The 17,736-nt window shown below is 42.9% G+C and overlaps 1 protein-coding gene across 8 annotated transcripts in view; it reads left to right on the top strand.

The window, feature by feature from the left end:
- Positions 1 to 17,736, top strand: part of LOC147012911 (fibronectin type III domain-containing protein 3B-like) — a 173,612-nt gene that overhangs the window by 43,078 nt on the left and 112,798 nt on the right. For all 8 annotated transcript variants that reach the window (XM_085854257.1, XM_085854261.1, XM_085854260.1 and 5 more), the window contains 3 exons: positions 9,177 to 9,253; positions 11,049 to 11,295; positions 12,749 to 13,216. In XM_085854257.1, coding sequence (XP_085710383.1) covers positions 9,177 to 9,253; positions 11,049 to 11,295; positions 12,749 to 13,216 — 792 coding nt within the window. The remainder of the gene's footprint in view (positions 1 to 9,176; positions 9,254 to 11,048; positions 11,296 to 12,748; positions 13,217 to 17,736) is intronic.

The following is a 17,736-nucleotide window of genomic DNA, read 5'->3' as shown; positions in this document are numbered from 1 at the left end:
GATTGACTCTCCCCACTCACCTGATTGACCTGCCCCTCTCGCATTATTATCGATCTGCCCCTCTCTCCTTATTGATCCACCCCTCTCTCCTGATTGACCCACCCCTCTCACCTCATTGACCCACCCCTCTCACCTCATTGATCCACCCCTCTCACCTCATCGATCTGCCGCTTCATTAAATGTATTGGATGCAGTGATATCCCTCAGCAGTGAAATGGGCACAATCTCGCTGTACCCTGTACAATGCATTGTGATAATGTGTAAATTTATATAATAAATTTACAGGCGATATTGAAGATTTTCTTCAAAGTGAATGAAAGTTGTGTTGTTTGTTTGTTGTGCATGTAAGCCCCATGTGCCTGATATGGTATAGCATTTACACAAATAAAATTCCATCGATAACTATTTTCCCAATATTAAACAGTCGCATGTGCCGCCATTCCTCTCATGGCATTTGTTATATTTCCTGCTTACAAGTCATCACAGGAAATTCCAAATAGCTTTGATTTACATCTGCAAAACCCACCTTTCTCCCCTAACCAATTTGAATGCTATAAGAAGCTTTACAAGACCTGCTCTTATAATCTGCTTTGGAAATCCAAACTTGATTTGATTTTTACCTTTGCCACCGAAGGTGAAGGAGGTTGATTTTACCCCTTTCTGTCTGTTTGTGTACAGGATATCTCAAAAAAAGTTGTCGACGGATTCGGATAAAACTTTGTGGACAGGTTGGGTGTGTGACAAGGACGAATTGATTCGATTTTGGTGAAAATCTGGATTCGAGAATTATTTGATTTTTAAAGTGAGGGCCAAAAACGATATATTGAATGATGTTTCAAAAATGTATTGGGCCTGATATGTTCTCGTGGATCAGGCATTGCGTGGCGGAGGTATGCGCTCTACAGAGTGCCCTTCTAGTTTAGTGTAATGTTGCCGTCCCTTCCAATTAACAAAAATAGGACAGATAATTGGAGCCCAGTTGCATTGAAGCATTATCATTGGCTGTACTTGTCTTTCAATTGGCTGGACAATACTTGTCTTTCATTTGGCTGTATTTGACTCTCAATGGGCTTTACTTGTCTTTCCATTGGCTTTGCTTGCCTCCTGAATTCACTGTACTTGTCTCTCAATTGGCTGTACTTGTCTTTCAGTTGGCTGCGCTCGTCTTTAAATTGGCTGTTTGCACATCTCTGTATGCTCTTCGGATACATCCAATATTCATAAAGGGTTGTACTGTGCCGTTAATTTTGTATACATACAGCTCTAAATTGTGTGCACTTTGCAAACAAAGCCAGCAGATGTCACATATGCTTATCTGTACTGTACTTCTCTTTCAAGTCCCACTCTGCCCCTTCTTGTGCAAGTACAAACTTTAAAATATTGAAACTCTCCAATTTATACCTTTGAACGCTCCAAAATTACCCAAGCTCCCATCTCAGACAACTTCCTGATTAGTACAGCCGTCAATCGAGCCCCCGGAGCTCCCTGGTGACCGGCTTGTGACAAAACTCCCATTCGGTCCGGCTAACTGAATTGAGCAGAAAGAGGCCTTTCTCTTTCCCATTGGTACGCGGTTATACAGAGGGGGGTTGGGGTGGTGGGGGTTGGTGGGGGGGAGGGGGTAAAAGAGCGTGAATGCCAAGGCATGCCAGGAATTCCACAGCGTTACGCGCATTACCCGCTCGTCTGTCGATACCCTCTCTCCATTGATTTATTTATTTACTTACTTTACCATTTCCATTGTCTCAACTTGCATTCTCATTTCTGATCCATTTTCGCAGCAGGGCTAGGGTTTTACTGTCCTTTTGAGGATGTGATGATATAGTTTCCTGTATAATTTTATTGAAAGTTGTTTGTTTATGTCAATAAACGAGGGAGCTTCTTGCTATTTTATAGATTTTATTTTAACTTTTTTACTAATACCTTTAAATAACCAATAATATATATATATATATATATATATATATATATATATATATATATATATATATATATATATATATATATATATATATATATATATATATATATATATATATATATATATATATATATATATATATATATATATATATAGTTCACCATGCATTCATTCACAAGCAAGACAAAAGTAAAAGTTGACTGCAGTGTAAGTTGTTGTTTCATGATCTACATGCCGGGATTCAGTTTTACATTTGATCTGCTGGTTGCATCATCATTGAGTGGTGCAGCCAAGCCACTGATGTGGCGTTCCTGTAGATTATACTGGCACGCATTGGCCTTGTTTTTACAACAGGTACCACGAGATTTCGTAACGTTCACGGCAAGCGCAACGCAGCCGGCTTAACGTCCCTTCCAAAGCATGGCATCGAGACCTGCCCCACTTTTACAGCACAAAGACGAATCTTTACAAACACCATTAATACTTTTCTTTTTCGGACATTTCAAAACTTTTTAGAGTTTCTCCTACACTCACTATGCTATGCATGTAAATCCATATAAACTGGCTTTAGGTCACTGATGTTTTCCGAAAGCAAGCTTAAATTGAAGACAGTTTTTTTGACGATGCCGGCTGGATAGAAATCGAACGAATTGTTGTATTTATTATGATTCGTTTGTTTTTAATAATTGTGTGCATGCAGCTTCCTCAATTTTCTTTGGATGGTTAGCATATCTGTCTGAACATTCAGTTAAGAAAATTAGTTCTTCTTCCAATGTTCACTGCCCTCTTTTACATCGGCATTGTCTTTTATTTCCTTGGGTTTAAACTGCAAGCATTTGTGACGTGAATATTATAATTTGATTGATGTGCAAATGATTAACTATAAGCAACCGATATATCCTGATCCTATATACTTGAACACCTCAATGGTATTTTTCTACACCTGTTAAAAAAAACCTTGATGGTTTTTGTGTTAAAGTGAAGCTCTGCTTTTATGGGGCTGCCAGGATAACTTAGAGGTACACACCCTCACCTCTGAGCTGTCTCGCCTGTGTTTCAAACCTGACCCAGCTATAAACTGTCATCTGTGTTTCACAGGCAGGGCGAGGCATAAATCTGTGTGCCGTCCATCGGATGGACGTTAAACCGGGCATCCCATGTGTCGGCATTACTAGGTGGACGTTAAAGATCCCACGCTGTCCTTCGTGAAGAGGAGAGTTATCGTCGACACCATGGACAAATTACAGATTCCTGCTCTGACTGGTTGCTGAGAAGGCAATGCCAAACCACACAGGATAACCCATACCAAGAAGCTGTTTCAGCAGCAACAATGCTCTGTAAAGAGGATGGTAATCTCGTCATCATCATCATGCTCTATTGTGAGCTTGTAGTTTCCCATTTTGATTGCGGGAGAGAGAGAGAGACAGAAGAAAGGGTTAATTCCCCTGGAATTGGTGTATTTTATTACCTCCACCATCAAAGTTGGACAGAGGTTATGTTTTCACCCCTGTTTGTCTGTCTGTTTATGATTTGTAATACCCACTTCCACCAGGTGATCCTACCTGGAGGACAAACAGCAGATTTCAGCTCATTCCGTCCAGCGGTTCAGGAGTGGAGTGAAGTGGAGAGAAGTCAAACAAACACCCACAAATAGAGGCGTATTTTTGGGGGGATATAGAGTCAAGGCTCGTGGAAGAGCTAGAACGCTGAACGGATCAAGATGCAACATGACAAGAGGAATAGTGGAGAGGGGTTGGGGTGGGCGAAACACCAACAGTAGGGTTGAAGGGCAAAATAGAGGGAGACTTTGACAAACAATGGGTGTGGGGAGGGGTAAGGGAGGACCAATGGGGTGGACACAAAAGATGGAAACAAAAACAAACTCTCAGGAAGGAAAAACTGGAAATTTGGAAGAGGGTAGGCTTGAGTGTGAGGTGGGGGTGGTTTAACAGGTGTAGAAAAGATCATAGTTTTGGATGGGGGACGATCTGAGATGGCGGTGAACAGCTGTCTTGAAGACAGCCAGTGGCATGGTGTCACAGAAGTCCTTTGCTGAAGTGCCATGGCTGGTGAGAGAGCTACCAACATCCAGCCAAGTTACATGGTGACAATTGAAATCACCAAATATGAGGAAGAAAGAGATGGGATGAGTGGTTAAAAGTTGATCCATGTTGTTTGAGAGAGATATGTGGAGATGGAGTCATCACTGTTTTAAGGATGATACAGCACACAGACAAAGAAGAGGTGGGAGCAGAGGGGAAGTCGCAGCCAAAGGTACTTCTGGTGGTTGGAACGTGTGTAAGATCAGTACACGAATGGTGAGAAATTGAGTTTTTGATGTACAGGGCAACCCACCGGCATGGCGGGGTTCAGTCCTATCAAATCGGAGGAGACAATAGCCAGGGAGAGACACGAAGGAGTCAGGGATGTCTTGTGGGGTTAATAATTATGCTCAACAGATGATTTCTGTCCGGTTTATCGGCAGTAGCCTGGATTGAGGGATCTGCCAGGTTGGAGCAGAGGCCTCAGATGCTTGAGGTCCACACAGTTTGGGACAAAGGCGCAGGCTTTGGGAGGGTGCAGGACGACGGTGAGGGTTTGCGGGGGCACGCTGAGGGGAAATGTTTGAGTGGGTGGGTTGCAGTGGAAGGTTTGAGTATGTGGTGAGCATTGAGGGGGTGGAGTGAGGTCAAAGCATAAAGATTGTGAGGTGAGAAGGGATGCAGAAAAAGGAGAAATGAAGCTTTGAGGAACTGGGGTGAGTGGGGAAGTAGAAAAAGGAGACATGAAGTGGAGGGATGCTGATTTCTAATTCCTAAATTGGACAAACTGTGATAAAAAAAAATCATGGGATGGGAAGGAAGAACTTTTGTTGAAGGCATGGAGAAAGGTGATGCTTAAGGTGTGGGTGGAGGGTTGGTGGACAAAGCACTTAGCTCGCAGACAGTTCTGGAAAATAATATTTGTGACAAAGAAGTAGAGGAGAAATAGATTTTGAAGACCAAGAACATGTGGATGACTCGAGATGGAGAAATAAGTAAAGTGTAGCATTTTAAAATGATTTGAAATGCTTCCAAAGGAAGAAGCATCTGCAGTGCCGAGAGAAATGATACACCCTCTTTCAAAATTTTCACCTTTTGTTGCATCATAGCCTTGAATTATATTGCATTAAATCAGATTTTCCCCACGTTTATTTACACGTCATAACCCACAAAATCCAAGTGAAAAACAAATTCCACAAATTTCAGAAAATTAATAAAAAATACAAAAACGAGAATATCTTGGTTGGACAAGTGTCCACCCTCCTGGGTTAATACTTGGCGGAAGCATCCATGAGTCACCCCTCGGTAGTTTTTGCAGTCCTGGCGATCACCCTTCCCTTTCCAGAAAGGGACAACAAGGCCCGTCTTCCAGTCAGTTGGGATGATGCCTGTGTTCCAGGCAGAGCACAGAACTGCATGCAATGACACGAGTACAGCATTTCCACCAGCCTTGAGAAGTTCAGCATGGATGCCACAGATCCCAGGAGCTTTTCCCCATTACAACCGGTTCACTACAGTCTGTGTTTCCACAAACGAAGGTGGACCACAGTTGATTGGAGGGTCAGCGGTCGGGATAGTAACGCCCCTGACATCCAACTCGACAGCTGGTGGATCAGCCTGGTACAACCGCTCAAAGTAACCGGCTCAGCGGGCCTTCACTTCAGACTCCTCTGTCAAGAGCCTAACACTCTCCGCTCTAACTGCAGTACACCTAGGGATGGGCTTGGAGGAATGCAATGCGTAAATTCCCTTATAAGCAGGACGAGAATCACTTCACCAAAGGTGATGCTCCACCACCTCACAGATTCCTCGCACATAGGCCTCCTTGTCCACCCTTAGTGCACGTACAGTTTTATGCCTCAGCTCCCTGAACAGCTCAGCTCTACCATGAAGCCTGGCCCTGTGACTCTGGTCAATGGTATCCAGTGTCCCTTGAGAGACCACATTCTTCTTTGCCCTCCGGTGAGCTCCAAGACATCAGGATTCCCCAAAGCACCCATGCCCCCCAAATCCCCACTCAGCCTGTTCGCAAACTTCTCAGCTACACTGTTATCCTTGAGCTTGCCAACATCCAGCCCAGACTGGGATTGTACCATTCTCCCGGATTTTAGCTGCAACTTCAGAGTTGCTACCACAAGCCTGTGGTTGGTATTGAGGAACTGAGCACTCCAGTAGACCCTGCAGTTCTGGATCATCTTCCAGTGACTATCAACTAGCACATGGTCAATCTCCTTTCCACACCACCAGCGTTAGAATACCAAGTCCAGTGATGAGCCTGTCGGTGCTGATACCATGAATCAGTCACCCTAAAGGTCAAGGAACTTAGTGCTATTCTGGTTCACAGTTGCAGAACCATGGGGACCAGCATGTGTCTCATAAACATCCCTATAAGTTGCAGTTGATGCATTGAAATCCCCCAAGACTTGGAGAGAATCTCGCCTGGGGCACTGATCAACCACAGACTTGAGCATGGCATAGAATGTGTCCTTCACGGTGAGATCACTCGCCTCAGTTGGAGCATATACAGAGACCAGGGAAATGACACCGAAGGAGTGACGAATCCTTAGTCTCATAATACGCTCGTTGACCAGTGTTACCCCAATCATCATTGGAGTCAGCTTATTGGACACAGCTGCAGCAACTCGTTGGGCATGGGCATAACGATCAGAGCGACAAGACCAATAGTAGGAGTAACCACCCACCATGATCTCACCACTATCTGATCTCCAAACCTCAGAGAGTGCTGCAATACCGATGTTCAAACACTTGAGCTCAGATGATAACAGAGACAGGTGATCATCCTCTCTTAGAGATAGGACATTCCAAGCACCCACCCGACGGGACTGCCTCAGGTTAACCTTAGGAGACTGCCATCTGGTGGACGACACCTCAGTACCACCCCGACACACACGACTGCAATCTGATCTGGGAAGGTTACACCGTTGTTTTACTCCTATCATCAAAGAGTGGGGATCCCAAAGGCTTTGTCCCAATCCCGTTATCCGGTGTGCTGCCTTGCGGAGGGCAGTTGCACAGGGGATACTCCCACGGAGTGGGTTTTCAATTTTCTTTGCATTTTTCTTGTGTTTTGCGGAGTGAAGGGTTTTATGGTGGCCGGAGTGCAAATCAAAACTGTTCAAACCCAGTCAAGTTGCGTGGGGAGCATTGATGGACAGCAATCTTCAAGTCATGCCACAGATTTTCGATTGGATTTAGGTCAGGGCTCTGACTGGGTCACTCAAGGACATTTATCTTTTTGCTGCTTAGCCACTCCAATGTAGCTTTGGCTGTGTGCTTCTGGTCGTTGTCATGCTGAAAGGTGAACTTCCGTCAAAATTTTAGCTTTCTTGTCAAGGGCAGCAGGTTTTCCTCTTGGATTTTTCTGTATTTGGCTCCATCCATTTTCCCTTATAGCCTGACAAGTGCCCCAGTCCCTGCTGATGAGAAACATCCCCATAACGTGATACTGCCACCACCATGCTTCACATGCCTGGTATTGGCTTAATGGTTCGGGTGGTGGGCTTGGGATCCCAGGGTCCTGATTTCAAATCCCACTCAGCTGTTGAATTAATACCACGTGGGGTTAACTCGGCCTGTCATCCTTCCAAGGTTGGCAAAATGATTGCCAGCATGCTGGTATCCTGTATCGGAGTGGCGACCCATCCAGGATGGTGCCCAATAGCCAAGGAGACTACTTAGGCAGCACCAACGCTCTGCACAGAGTATGGTCCCAATGGATGGATGATTTCGTCAGACCACAAAACTTTTGCCACATGGCTTCAGAATCTCTGGATAGGAGTGGTTTTTTGCAAACCTCAAACGGAACTCAAGGTGGGCTTTTTTGAGTAATGGTTTCCTTGCCACCCGACCGTACAGGCCAAACTTGTGAAGTGCTTGGATTATTGTTATTACATGTACATACTAATCAGTCTTTTCCAAAAAGGCTTGAAGCTCTTTTAAAGTTGCTATTGGCCTCTTGTTGGCCTCTCTGATCGGTCTCCTCTTTGCTTGGTCATCCAGTTTAGAAGGATGGCCTGATCTATGCAGGGTCTTGGTGGTACCATCCACCTTCCACTTCTTAATGATTGTCTTGACTGTGCTCCAAGAGATATTGCAGACCTTTGAAATATTTTTTATACCCATCCCCTTATCTGTACCTTTTCACAACTTTATCCCAGTGGTCTTTTGAAAGCTCCTTGGTACTCATGGTTGAGTTTTTGCTGTGAAATGCATTAGCCAGCAGAGGAAAGTGATAGGAACAGCTCATTTTATTTTGAAATAATTAGAATCATTGCAATTTAACACAGGTGGAGGCCTATGAACTTGGCGTGTGATTTTAAAGGTAAAATGGTTACACCTGAACTCATTAACTCTGACACCGAAGGTGAAGGAGGTTATGTTTTCACCCCTTTCTGTCTGTCTGTTTGTTTGTTTGTGTGCAGGATATCTCTAAAGGTTGTGGACGGATCCGGATTAAATTTTATGGACAGGTTCGGTGTGTGACAAGGATTAGGGTTTAGTGAAGATCCGGATCTGGCTATTGAAATTTTTAATGTGTTTCTTCAGCATTGAGAGATGGGGGACAAAAACGAGGATTAGCATGATATCTACCTCTGTTGATATCTACGTCAACAAAAAGTTGTTGATGGATTCGGATGAAACTTGGTGGACAGGTTGGGTATGTGGCAAGGACGAATTGATTCGATTTTGGTGAAAATCCAATTCCGGATCTGGATACAATAATTATTTAATTTTTAAAGTGATTCTTCACCGTTGAGCGACAGGGCCAAAAACGATATAGGAATGTATAGGATGATATTTCAAAAATGTATTTGGCCCGATATGTTCTCGTGGATCAGGTATCATGTGGCAGAGGTATGCGCTCTACCGAGTGCCCTTCGAGTTTACAATTGCTATTATGAGGATGGACACTTATCCAACCAAGATACTCTAGTTTTGTATTTTTAATTAATTTTCTGAGATTTGTAGAATTCGTTTTTCATTTCGAAGTTGTGGATTACAATGCGTAAATAAAGGTGGAAAAAGTCTGATTTAATTCAATGTAATTCCAGTCTATGAGGTAACAAAAGGTGAAAATTTCGAAAGGGGGTGTAGACTTTCTATTGGCACTGTATATGCAAAGAAGAATATCCAATACACATGTATGTATTAATAAATATATTTATATTTTTATATTTTTATATATACTGCAGGTCCTGCCCACGTGCCCATGGTATCTACAAATGGCTCCATTCCACCAATACACGTACCACCAGGATACATCTCTCAGGTATTTCCCCCACCTTTTTCCCTCCACTTTGAATACACTCTTTCTCACACTCCGTTTTCGCACTCCTGCATACTCTCTCTCTCTCTCTCTCTCTCTCTCTCTCTCTCTCTCTCTCTCTCTCTCTCTCTGTCTCTCTGTCTCTCTGTCTCTCTGTCTCTCTGTCTCTTTCTGTCTCTCTAAAACTCTCACACACCCACTCTCACATTCTGCCCATGTAGTCCCAGAAACATGTAAAATACAAGCTCATACACCATTTCCCACTTGACCGAAATGTTTCCATAGCAAAAGTATTTCCATTTTATTTTTGTGTACAAAGAGACAGTTGGCCTTGAATGTGAAGATATTCTTAATACACCTCCAGGCAAAAATGCTGCAGTTATAACTATAGTATATGAGATTAGTACTCTCATATACTACAATTGGTAGCAGGTCCTAATACAGTAGTCTGCAGAGAATTACTGCAGGAAAGGCATGCTATTTTTGCCTGGGCTGGTAATAATCCAAATCTTGTCATGGCTCGCAGCACTGAAATTCTTGATGACGAGTAAGTAGAAATCAATTTTTTTAGCCTGGTAAAGTGTACTCCATTTGAGAAATTGCAGCAAGTCGAGGTAGGGACTTTAATGTAAGGCCGAAAATGTTGAATAATATTGGCACTGTTAATAACACCCAGAAGTGGTTGAGGGAGAAATCTGAAACACTTCAAAAGGGATGTTCATTATCTTTGGGTGTGTTCTTTTTACTGCAAATGGCAGTCACATCTCTTGCCATCGACCAAGTAAATACATGTATATATGTTATCTCGAGAACAGCAAGATACTAATGAGTGTGAACTGTTATTTTTGGAGGTGCACCTGTTCAAACTGCTGCTGAAAGAGGACCAGATTGGACTGCAAATAGTGGGATGAGTCAAGCTGGAGATGTGTATGTCTTACAGATGAATCGAAGTTCGAATTGTTTGGCCACATTCAATGACAGTTTGTTCGACGGCAGAAAGATTGGTATTATAGTCAATGTAACACATCGATGTGAAGTGTGGTGGCGGATCAATACAAGTTTGGGAGTGAGTTCAGCCAACAATGTTGGTGATCTACACACAGTTGACCACACGCTGACTAGTACATGCAGATTATGATCCATCATGCAATTCGCTCTTGAACACGACTCACTGAACGGAGGTTCGTCATCCAGCAAGACCGATCCCGAGAATACGTACGACAAATGTGGCGAAACAAAATCGTGATGTTAAAGAGGGCGGAGGAACACTCACAACCATGGCTTGATCAGCTCAAAGTCCGGATGTGAACATTATTGTGGTTCTTTGAGTTTATATTGAAACCGAGAAGGTCAAATGGTAACCTGACCATGTTGACTGAAATATGGGTAGTACAGTTGATTTGGAGCATTATTGCACACTTCAATCAACTGTGTGCCACTATAAAAACAAGCTGTAAAGCAAAGGAATCACGTATGAGATACCAGGCAATTGTACAATTTACGAGCTTGAGAAAATGATCTGTGATAATCTGTTGGATGAAGAACACATTCACAGTCCCGGTGCAATTATTCATTGTCTTCGATTTGTACATCTTTATCACTTTGTGTGTTTCCAATACCTGATCTCTCTTGTTAGCACCATAAATCATTTTGTGCCATTCTTCTACCCATCATACCATGTACATTCCAGCAGTTGCAGGCTTATGAATCTTTGGAAAGTTGGTTAAAAAATAAATACCTGTGTTTTGACTTTACCTGAATGCGGATATCAATTATTTGTCTTTTCGGTTAACCACAGATCATCGAAGACAATGGTTTGTGGAAAGTTGTGGTTACACCACACTCTCCAGACTTCCACCCGCACCATCACTCATTGCATCCAGGCCCACCGCCTCTCCCGCCATACATGCCGCATCATCCTCCACCTCTGATGACTCCGCACCCGCACCCGATGTACCCCGCACCAGTACCACCGGGTACACCGGGAGACCTTCAGTCATTCATGGCCCACGCCCCTCCACCACCCCACACCATTTATGAACATGGTGGGTCGGGAGTATATCAACATATCTTTTTCATCCAACTTTTTGTATTTCTTCTCCCAAACCTCCCACCTCTTCCTTTTGCTTCTTCCTCCTTCTCGATGTTATTTTCACAAACAGCTGTATTTTGGTTTAGTCTGTTCATACCGGAAGGTTCCATGTTCCGAAGACGTTTCACTGAATGTCATAACTGTCCATTTTGTGTCTAACCTTGTATTATTTTGTTGCATCCAGTTCATAATTTTAATTGACGAGAAACACCCACTCCCTTCAGGAGCATTGGCAAGTCGTCTTCCCCCACCTCCTCCAACTGCGATTTTCTTTTTTCTTGCCCATGAACTGACCCCGGGTACCACAAACATGTCTGCAAAATTTAGTGGACATCAAGCCAGCCCTGTTTTTATGCCTTCACTGACGAAGTCTCGGGAGGTGTGATGTTTTTGAGTTGTCCTTCCATACGTATGTACGTACGTACGTCCGTCCATGCTAATTTTGTTTTCTCTATGACCGCTTATCCGATTGACACAAAATTTTCACCATAGGTGCTACTCATGTAGAATGTTTCAATGATAATTGTGATGACATAGGTCATGTGGTGTGGCAGCCATGTTGGAAAAAAGGAAAAACTTTGGACCTCTATTTCTCCGAAACCGCTCCGAGGAAAAAATTAAAGCTTGGCACATGTCAAGTACTCCCCATGGGAAATAAGTGTTTTTCTTTTTGATGATGTCATAGGTGTCTTCATTATGATGTCAGAATTGCATACGTGGAACACTTTATCCGATCAGTATGAAAAATTTTGAGGGTCATCTGGGGCTAAATTGTATGGGGGGAGGGGGGTGAAAATTGATGACATCATAGGTCACGTGGTTTGGCAGTTGTGATTTTTTTTGAAGAATAAACCTTTAAAAATCCTCTTCTCCAGAACGACTTGACAGATCGAGGGGAAACTTCACACACATGTTCCACAAGCCTTGGGGATACCAGGGTGTTGACAAATAATTAATAGGTCACATGGTCTGGCAGCCATATTGGATTGAACAAAAATCTTTAAAAACTTCTTTCTTGATGTGAAACGTCACAGTTATGATCCGGTAGTAATGGGGAATATATATTTTAAATTTCAACTTAATCGGACGCATGGTCTGGCAGCCAGAATTATTTAATATTTTGAATCTGGGTTTAGGGGCTTGAATAAGGCAATTGCATGTATGTCTGAAAAATAATGGAAAACCAGAAGGGCACTCTTCTACGCTGCGACATCACCAAATGTGCCTCCGCCCACATTATTACATCATTATACATACTTGCACCAAGTTTGATTAATATAGTAGGGTTGCATGCAGATTAAAACCTAATGGAACATACAAACTCTGCTTTTTTCAGTATAAAGTCCATCTCATAAGTCATTTTGATTCATTATTATTTATTTTAATTTTGTATTTCATCCAAACAGATTCTCTGCCACCTCCTTTGCGACAAAACTTTTACTCGGAGAGGTCTATCGGAAAGCTGCATGACCGACCACCCAAGAAATGCAAACCAGAGCGCAACACAATAAGTGAGCGCCCAGGATCCAAAGACAAGGCCACCTCACCTCCATCGTCTCCACAGAACAACCTTCGAGCAAGTTCACCTGCCAAGAACTTGGACTGTTCTTCACCACTACCACCATCTCATACTTTATCGGGAGTGACCAGGCCAGGACCTGACTCGTCACCTGCTTCGATACCGCCACTTTCTCCAGCCCACTCACTGTCCTCCAGCAACGACATGGCTCAACCACTGCACAATGGCTGCATTGGCAGGGTTGCTTCTCCGGTTCAGTCGCTGCGGTCCTCTGTCGGAGGAGCGTCGGGCCTACCGAAGAGGCCTGAGCGGAAGTCTCGGGGCAGCCCAAGGAGTCTGGATACAGACTCTGCAGGTGAGATTATATTTGGATTTTGTTTGTGGGCTAGGCTGGAGAAGAGGAGTGGCCTAATAATTATGAAATTGCGACACTGTATCTTTTTTATCCTTGAAGAACGTGCAGCACTGTAGGTATCATCGCTATTTAATCCATGCCCTCAAGAACATTTGTACGGCTGTCCTTACCACATTCTCCACTTGCATTTGTCGATCTTAGGAAATTTCTGTAACAATAGGTCTCACACACACACACACCCCCAAAAAGGTGGATTGGTGAGCTGTTTGGGGGGGGGGGTGATTAGTGGGTTGCTAAGAGGAGAAAAGATGAAGAAAAGGAAGAGAAGGATGAAACATAGTGGAGAGTGTTGCAACATTGGGGAGGTGATAGGACTGAGGGGAGAGGAGGGGCTTGTTTGGGGAGTTTAAATTCTCCATTATTTGTGGGTAATTTGTTCCTAAGAGATCATGTTGAGTTTAGGAGGGAGAACATTTAAAACACGATGTCATTCTAACTTGAAGATGACCAATGACGAAGAAAGCAGAATATCAATGCAGGACATCTCTTTGAGAACCTACATGAAACAGCAAACAAAGTTTTTGTATACGTCAGCTTGAAGACAGTCAAGTCAAGGAATGGCCCGACATGGCACAGGACGGCCAATGCCACATTTAGCTTGTGGAATATTTCTTATGAACAGCTCACCAAAATGGGGTGATATCCATTTAAGAAAGGTCCACGTGAAACTGGTGATATCGAGGTGTCACAGTGATCCATATTGTCATTAATATCGGAATACCTAGTGCATTTGTCGCAATGTTTGCCTTAGCAAAACATTTCAAACTATTATTACGAAGAAAGATTACTTGTTACTCCCATCATTGTAGTAATTATTTTATCATCACGATGGATCATGGATGTATACATTGTAGCATCCTCGGGAACCTTCCCATTTTGAATTACTCTACTGGACTCAATGTCTGTAAGTTACACTCTTCAACTGCAAGGCAAGTATCCACCACTTTTACGGGAAAAAAGATTGCAGGGTCAAGCCCGGGCAACGTGTCTCGGGTCGAGTGAGGGCGAGAGATTGATAAGTGATCTTTTGCGCAAACATCACGGAGCATGTCGGAACGGAACACAGGCCAAGCAAAGTCCAGGCAAACACAGGCAGTATGTCGGTATGTTTCAAAGCAGTGCTCAATCTCACATCATTGTTATTGCTTGTATTGCTTTCACGTTAGCAATATGAATTAGCATTCACATTTGGAAAGTGCCCGTTATTTGTTATATCTTTATTTATTGTGAGGACAACTTTGGAAAGATAACTTTTTGGTTGCTGTTGCTGAGTAGTTTTAGAGACCCCTGACCTAGAATCGGCTGGAGGTAAACTTTTGGGATGTTTTCATGACAAGGACAGGGTTGGGATGCTAAGTTTCACAAACCAAAGTGCCACTTGGATGACATTGCCGGAAGTACAAAGGGCTTTTAATTGGTCACCAACTCTGCAGTTCATTGGCCAGCAATAAGGTCTACCATGGTTGGTTGTGTATTGTGAGGAGGACAAGCAAAGGAGTGGGGGGTAGCCAGGAGAGGGGTCATTGGCAGGCGTTTCGTCTGTGGCCGCATCTCTCTCTTCCAAGAGGAGTGGAGTCCCAGGACCTCAGGGTGCATGTGGAGCAAGGCTGCAAGAGAAGGAAAGAAGTAAAGAAGGAAAGGATGCAAAAGAAGGAAAAGATGCAAAAGAAGGAAAGGATGTATAATAAGTTACAAAATTTTCTCTCCTTCCTCTCTCTCTCTTTCTCTCTCTCTCTCTTTCTCTCTCTCTCTCTCTCTCTCTCTCTCTCTCTCTCTCTCTCTCTCTCTCTCTCTCTCTCTCTCTCTCTCTCTCTCTCTTTCTCTCTCATTCTCTCTCATTCTCACTCATTCTCTCTCTTATTCTCTCTTTCTCTCTCATTCTCTCTTATTCTCTCTTTCTCTCTCTTTCTCTCTCATTCTCTCTCATTCTCTCTCATTCTCTCTCATTCTCTCTCATTCTCTCTCATTCTCTCTCATTCTCTCTCTTTCTCTTTCTCTCTCATTCTCTCTTTCTCTCATTCTCTCTCATTCCCTCTCATTCCCTCTCTCCTTCCCTCCCTTGTCCTGTCTCCCTCCTCCTTCTCCTTCTCCCTCTCTCTTCACTCCTTTTCCCTCTCTCCCTCCCTTCATTTTCCTCTCTCCCCCTCTCTCTGCTCCCTTTCCCTCTCTCCCTCCCTTTAGCTCTGTCTCTCTTTCCCTTTTCCTCTCTTCAAACCAGCTTGGCACCAGCTGCTAACGAATTGCCATAATTACTTGTAATAACCTTGGATTGAAGAAGGTGGATGCACGGTCCCAGCACATTAGCTCGAAACGGTTAAATACAAGCAGTCTTTTGAGGACAAACTAGTATTAGTAATGATTTTATATACCTACAGAACTTATTTCCAATCTTGATAGGTTTCCAATAGCATGTAAAGCATCATGCACTTGTTCCACCATGATTGTACTAATTGTTTAATAGATTAAGAAGAAAAGGAAATGAGTTTTTTTCAAGCTTACCTCTGGGATCCAAATTCCCATTCCAACCCCTACAGATGTTGTCCCTTCTGTCTATGATTTGTAACAGCTCTTCCTTAATATGGTGAACTCATATGAGCATTATCTTTTTCAGGGTAACACTGGTGCTTGAAATAAATAGCTCATCTCTGATGCCAGATTTGCAAGACACAGGACAATATGATCGTTATTAAACTCAAATGACAGGCTGCACGATTTTGAACAGCAATCTCTGTCTCTCTGTCTCTGTCTGTATATATATATATATATATATATATATATATATATATATATATATATATATATATATATATATATATATATATATATATATCCTTGTTATTGTTCCTTTCCTTAACAATAAATTGTACAATTCAGTGGCAGTTTTTATGTGCATTGTTCAGCGCACATGTTTAGATTATCCTTTAATGATTTCTCAAGTGTCCTCCCAGCTCCCCCACTTCTAACCCTCCCGACACTAGTCACCTGGAGTGATGAGAATGTCCACAGTGTTACCTTTCAGTAGTGACTTAGTGCCACCAAAGATTGCCCAAATGGCTTTTAAGTACCAATTGTGAAGCGCAAAATCCCAGCCAGCTCACGAAAGACCTAAATGTTCTTAGTGAGCTTTCTGGGTTTTTTCATTACTCACAATATTATCATATCAAATCTTAAACAGAGGTAGATCAATAATTTTGATGGAGGGACGGGGAGCAAGGGGACTGACTACGAGGGACTCCATGATATATGGCCAGTACATTCGGTGCTTCATTGATGGTCAGGTGTCTGGTTATAATCCCAGTTGAAAAACGCATTTAGATATGTTACTTATGCAATGATTGTTAGATTATGTACAGGGAAACAATCTCGTTTTTCATAGTAAAAGCCTTCTACTCAGATACACCTAGACCTTTCATGCTGCTGCCTTCAGTCGGATTTGAATCCACAATGTCTGGGGCACTGGGCCAGTGTCCTCACCGCTGCATCACCACCCACAACCTGCTCTCTTTGCTCACTTAATGAAAGCATTTTTAATCATCCATCGGTTTGGTCCAGTTGATTTGGCCAGACGTCTGCGTAAATGTAGTGCAATGGGGGGTAAACTCGAGCATCAGTCAGCACTCTACTGCTGATCTTTACATTTTCTCATTGTTATAACATCCATCTATCGCTACCATCAGTGCCGTGTCATCAATGTCATGACCTATAAAATACAAGTGGTAGAAAAAGACGTCGATGACTCATTAATACCGCACGTCCGTTTTAATACCTCGGGTAAATGTTAAGGGAATAACATTGTTTAACCTGCACTTCAACGAAGCAGATATTCTTGTTCATGCGTAACATGACCCCCAACCCCCCCCCCCCCCAACCTACCTCCGAATGTTTGTTCAACCTGTCGGTGCCATGACGTATAGCAATAATTTGTTCATTTTCCATATATCATGGGTTCCCCCATGTTTTTCAGGTGGTAAAAGATGTGGTCAACCCTTTGGCCCAAAAAGAGATTTTAACATGGGTCGGGTACCAGGATACACAGCCTTTTGTGCTTACACCATGGTATCTTTAACATCTGTATTTAAATGCAGTCTGAAACGGAACTGGCAGGTTTACCGACCCAGCTGAAAGACAGCAGGTTGGAACATGCACTACCCTTGTGTTCACACCACAAGATAGCAGGTTTGTAAACAAATGTACCATTGTAGGTATTTCAACGCGATGACTTAAAGGTGAACGACATGCTTGTTCCATCAAATAGCAATGAACATCACAACAGTACACTACTCATATATGTCAACCAGTTGTTCTGGCATTGGTACAACTTGTTTTCTGTATCCTCTTGTGTTGTTTTGGAGTATATAATACCGTACTGTTCTGAACCGTCGACTCGGTGACAATCTCTTTGAGCTGCGTTTGTCGTTTTGAAAATAAAACAAAGAAAACTTTGAGCTTGCACATACTGG

This window comes from Eptatretus burgeri, chromosome 14 (assembly GCF_056783735.1).
Source record: "Eptatretus burgeri isolate ZD-2024b chromosome 14, Ebu_testis_v1, whole genome shotgun sequence".
Taxonomy (NCBI): Eukaryota; Metazoa; Chordata; class Myxini; order Myxiniformes; family Myxinidae; genus Eptatretus; species Eptatretus burgeri.
This window is presented reverse-complemented; position numbering and strand designations above follow the sequence as displayed.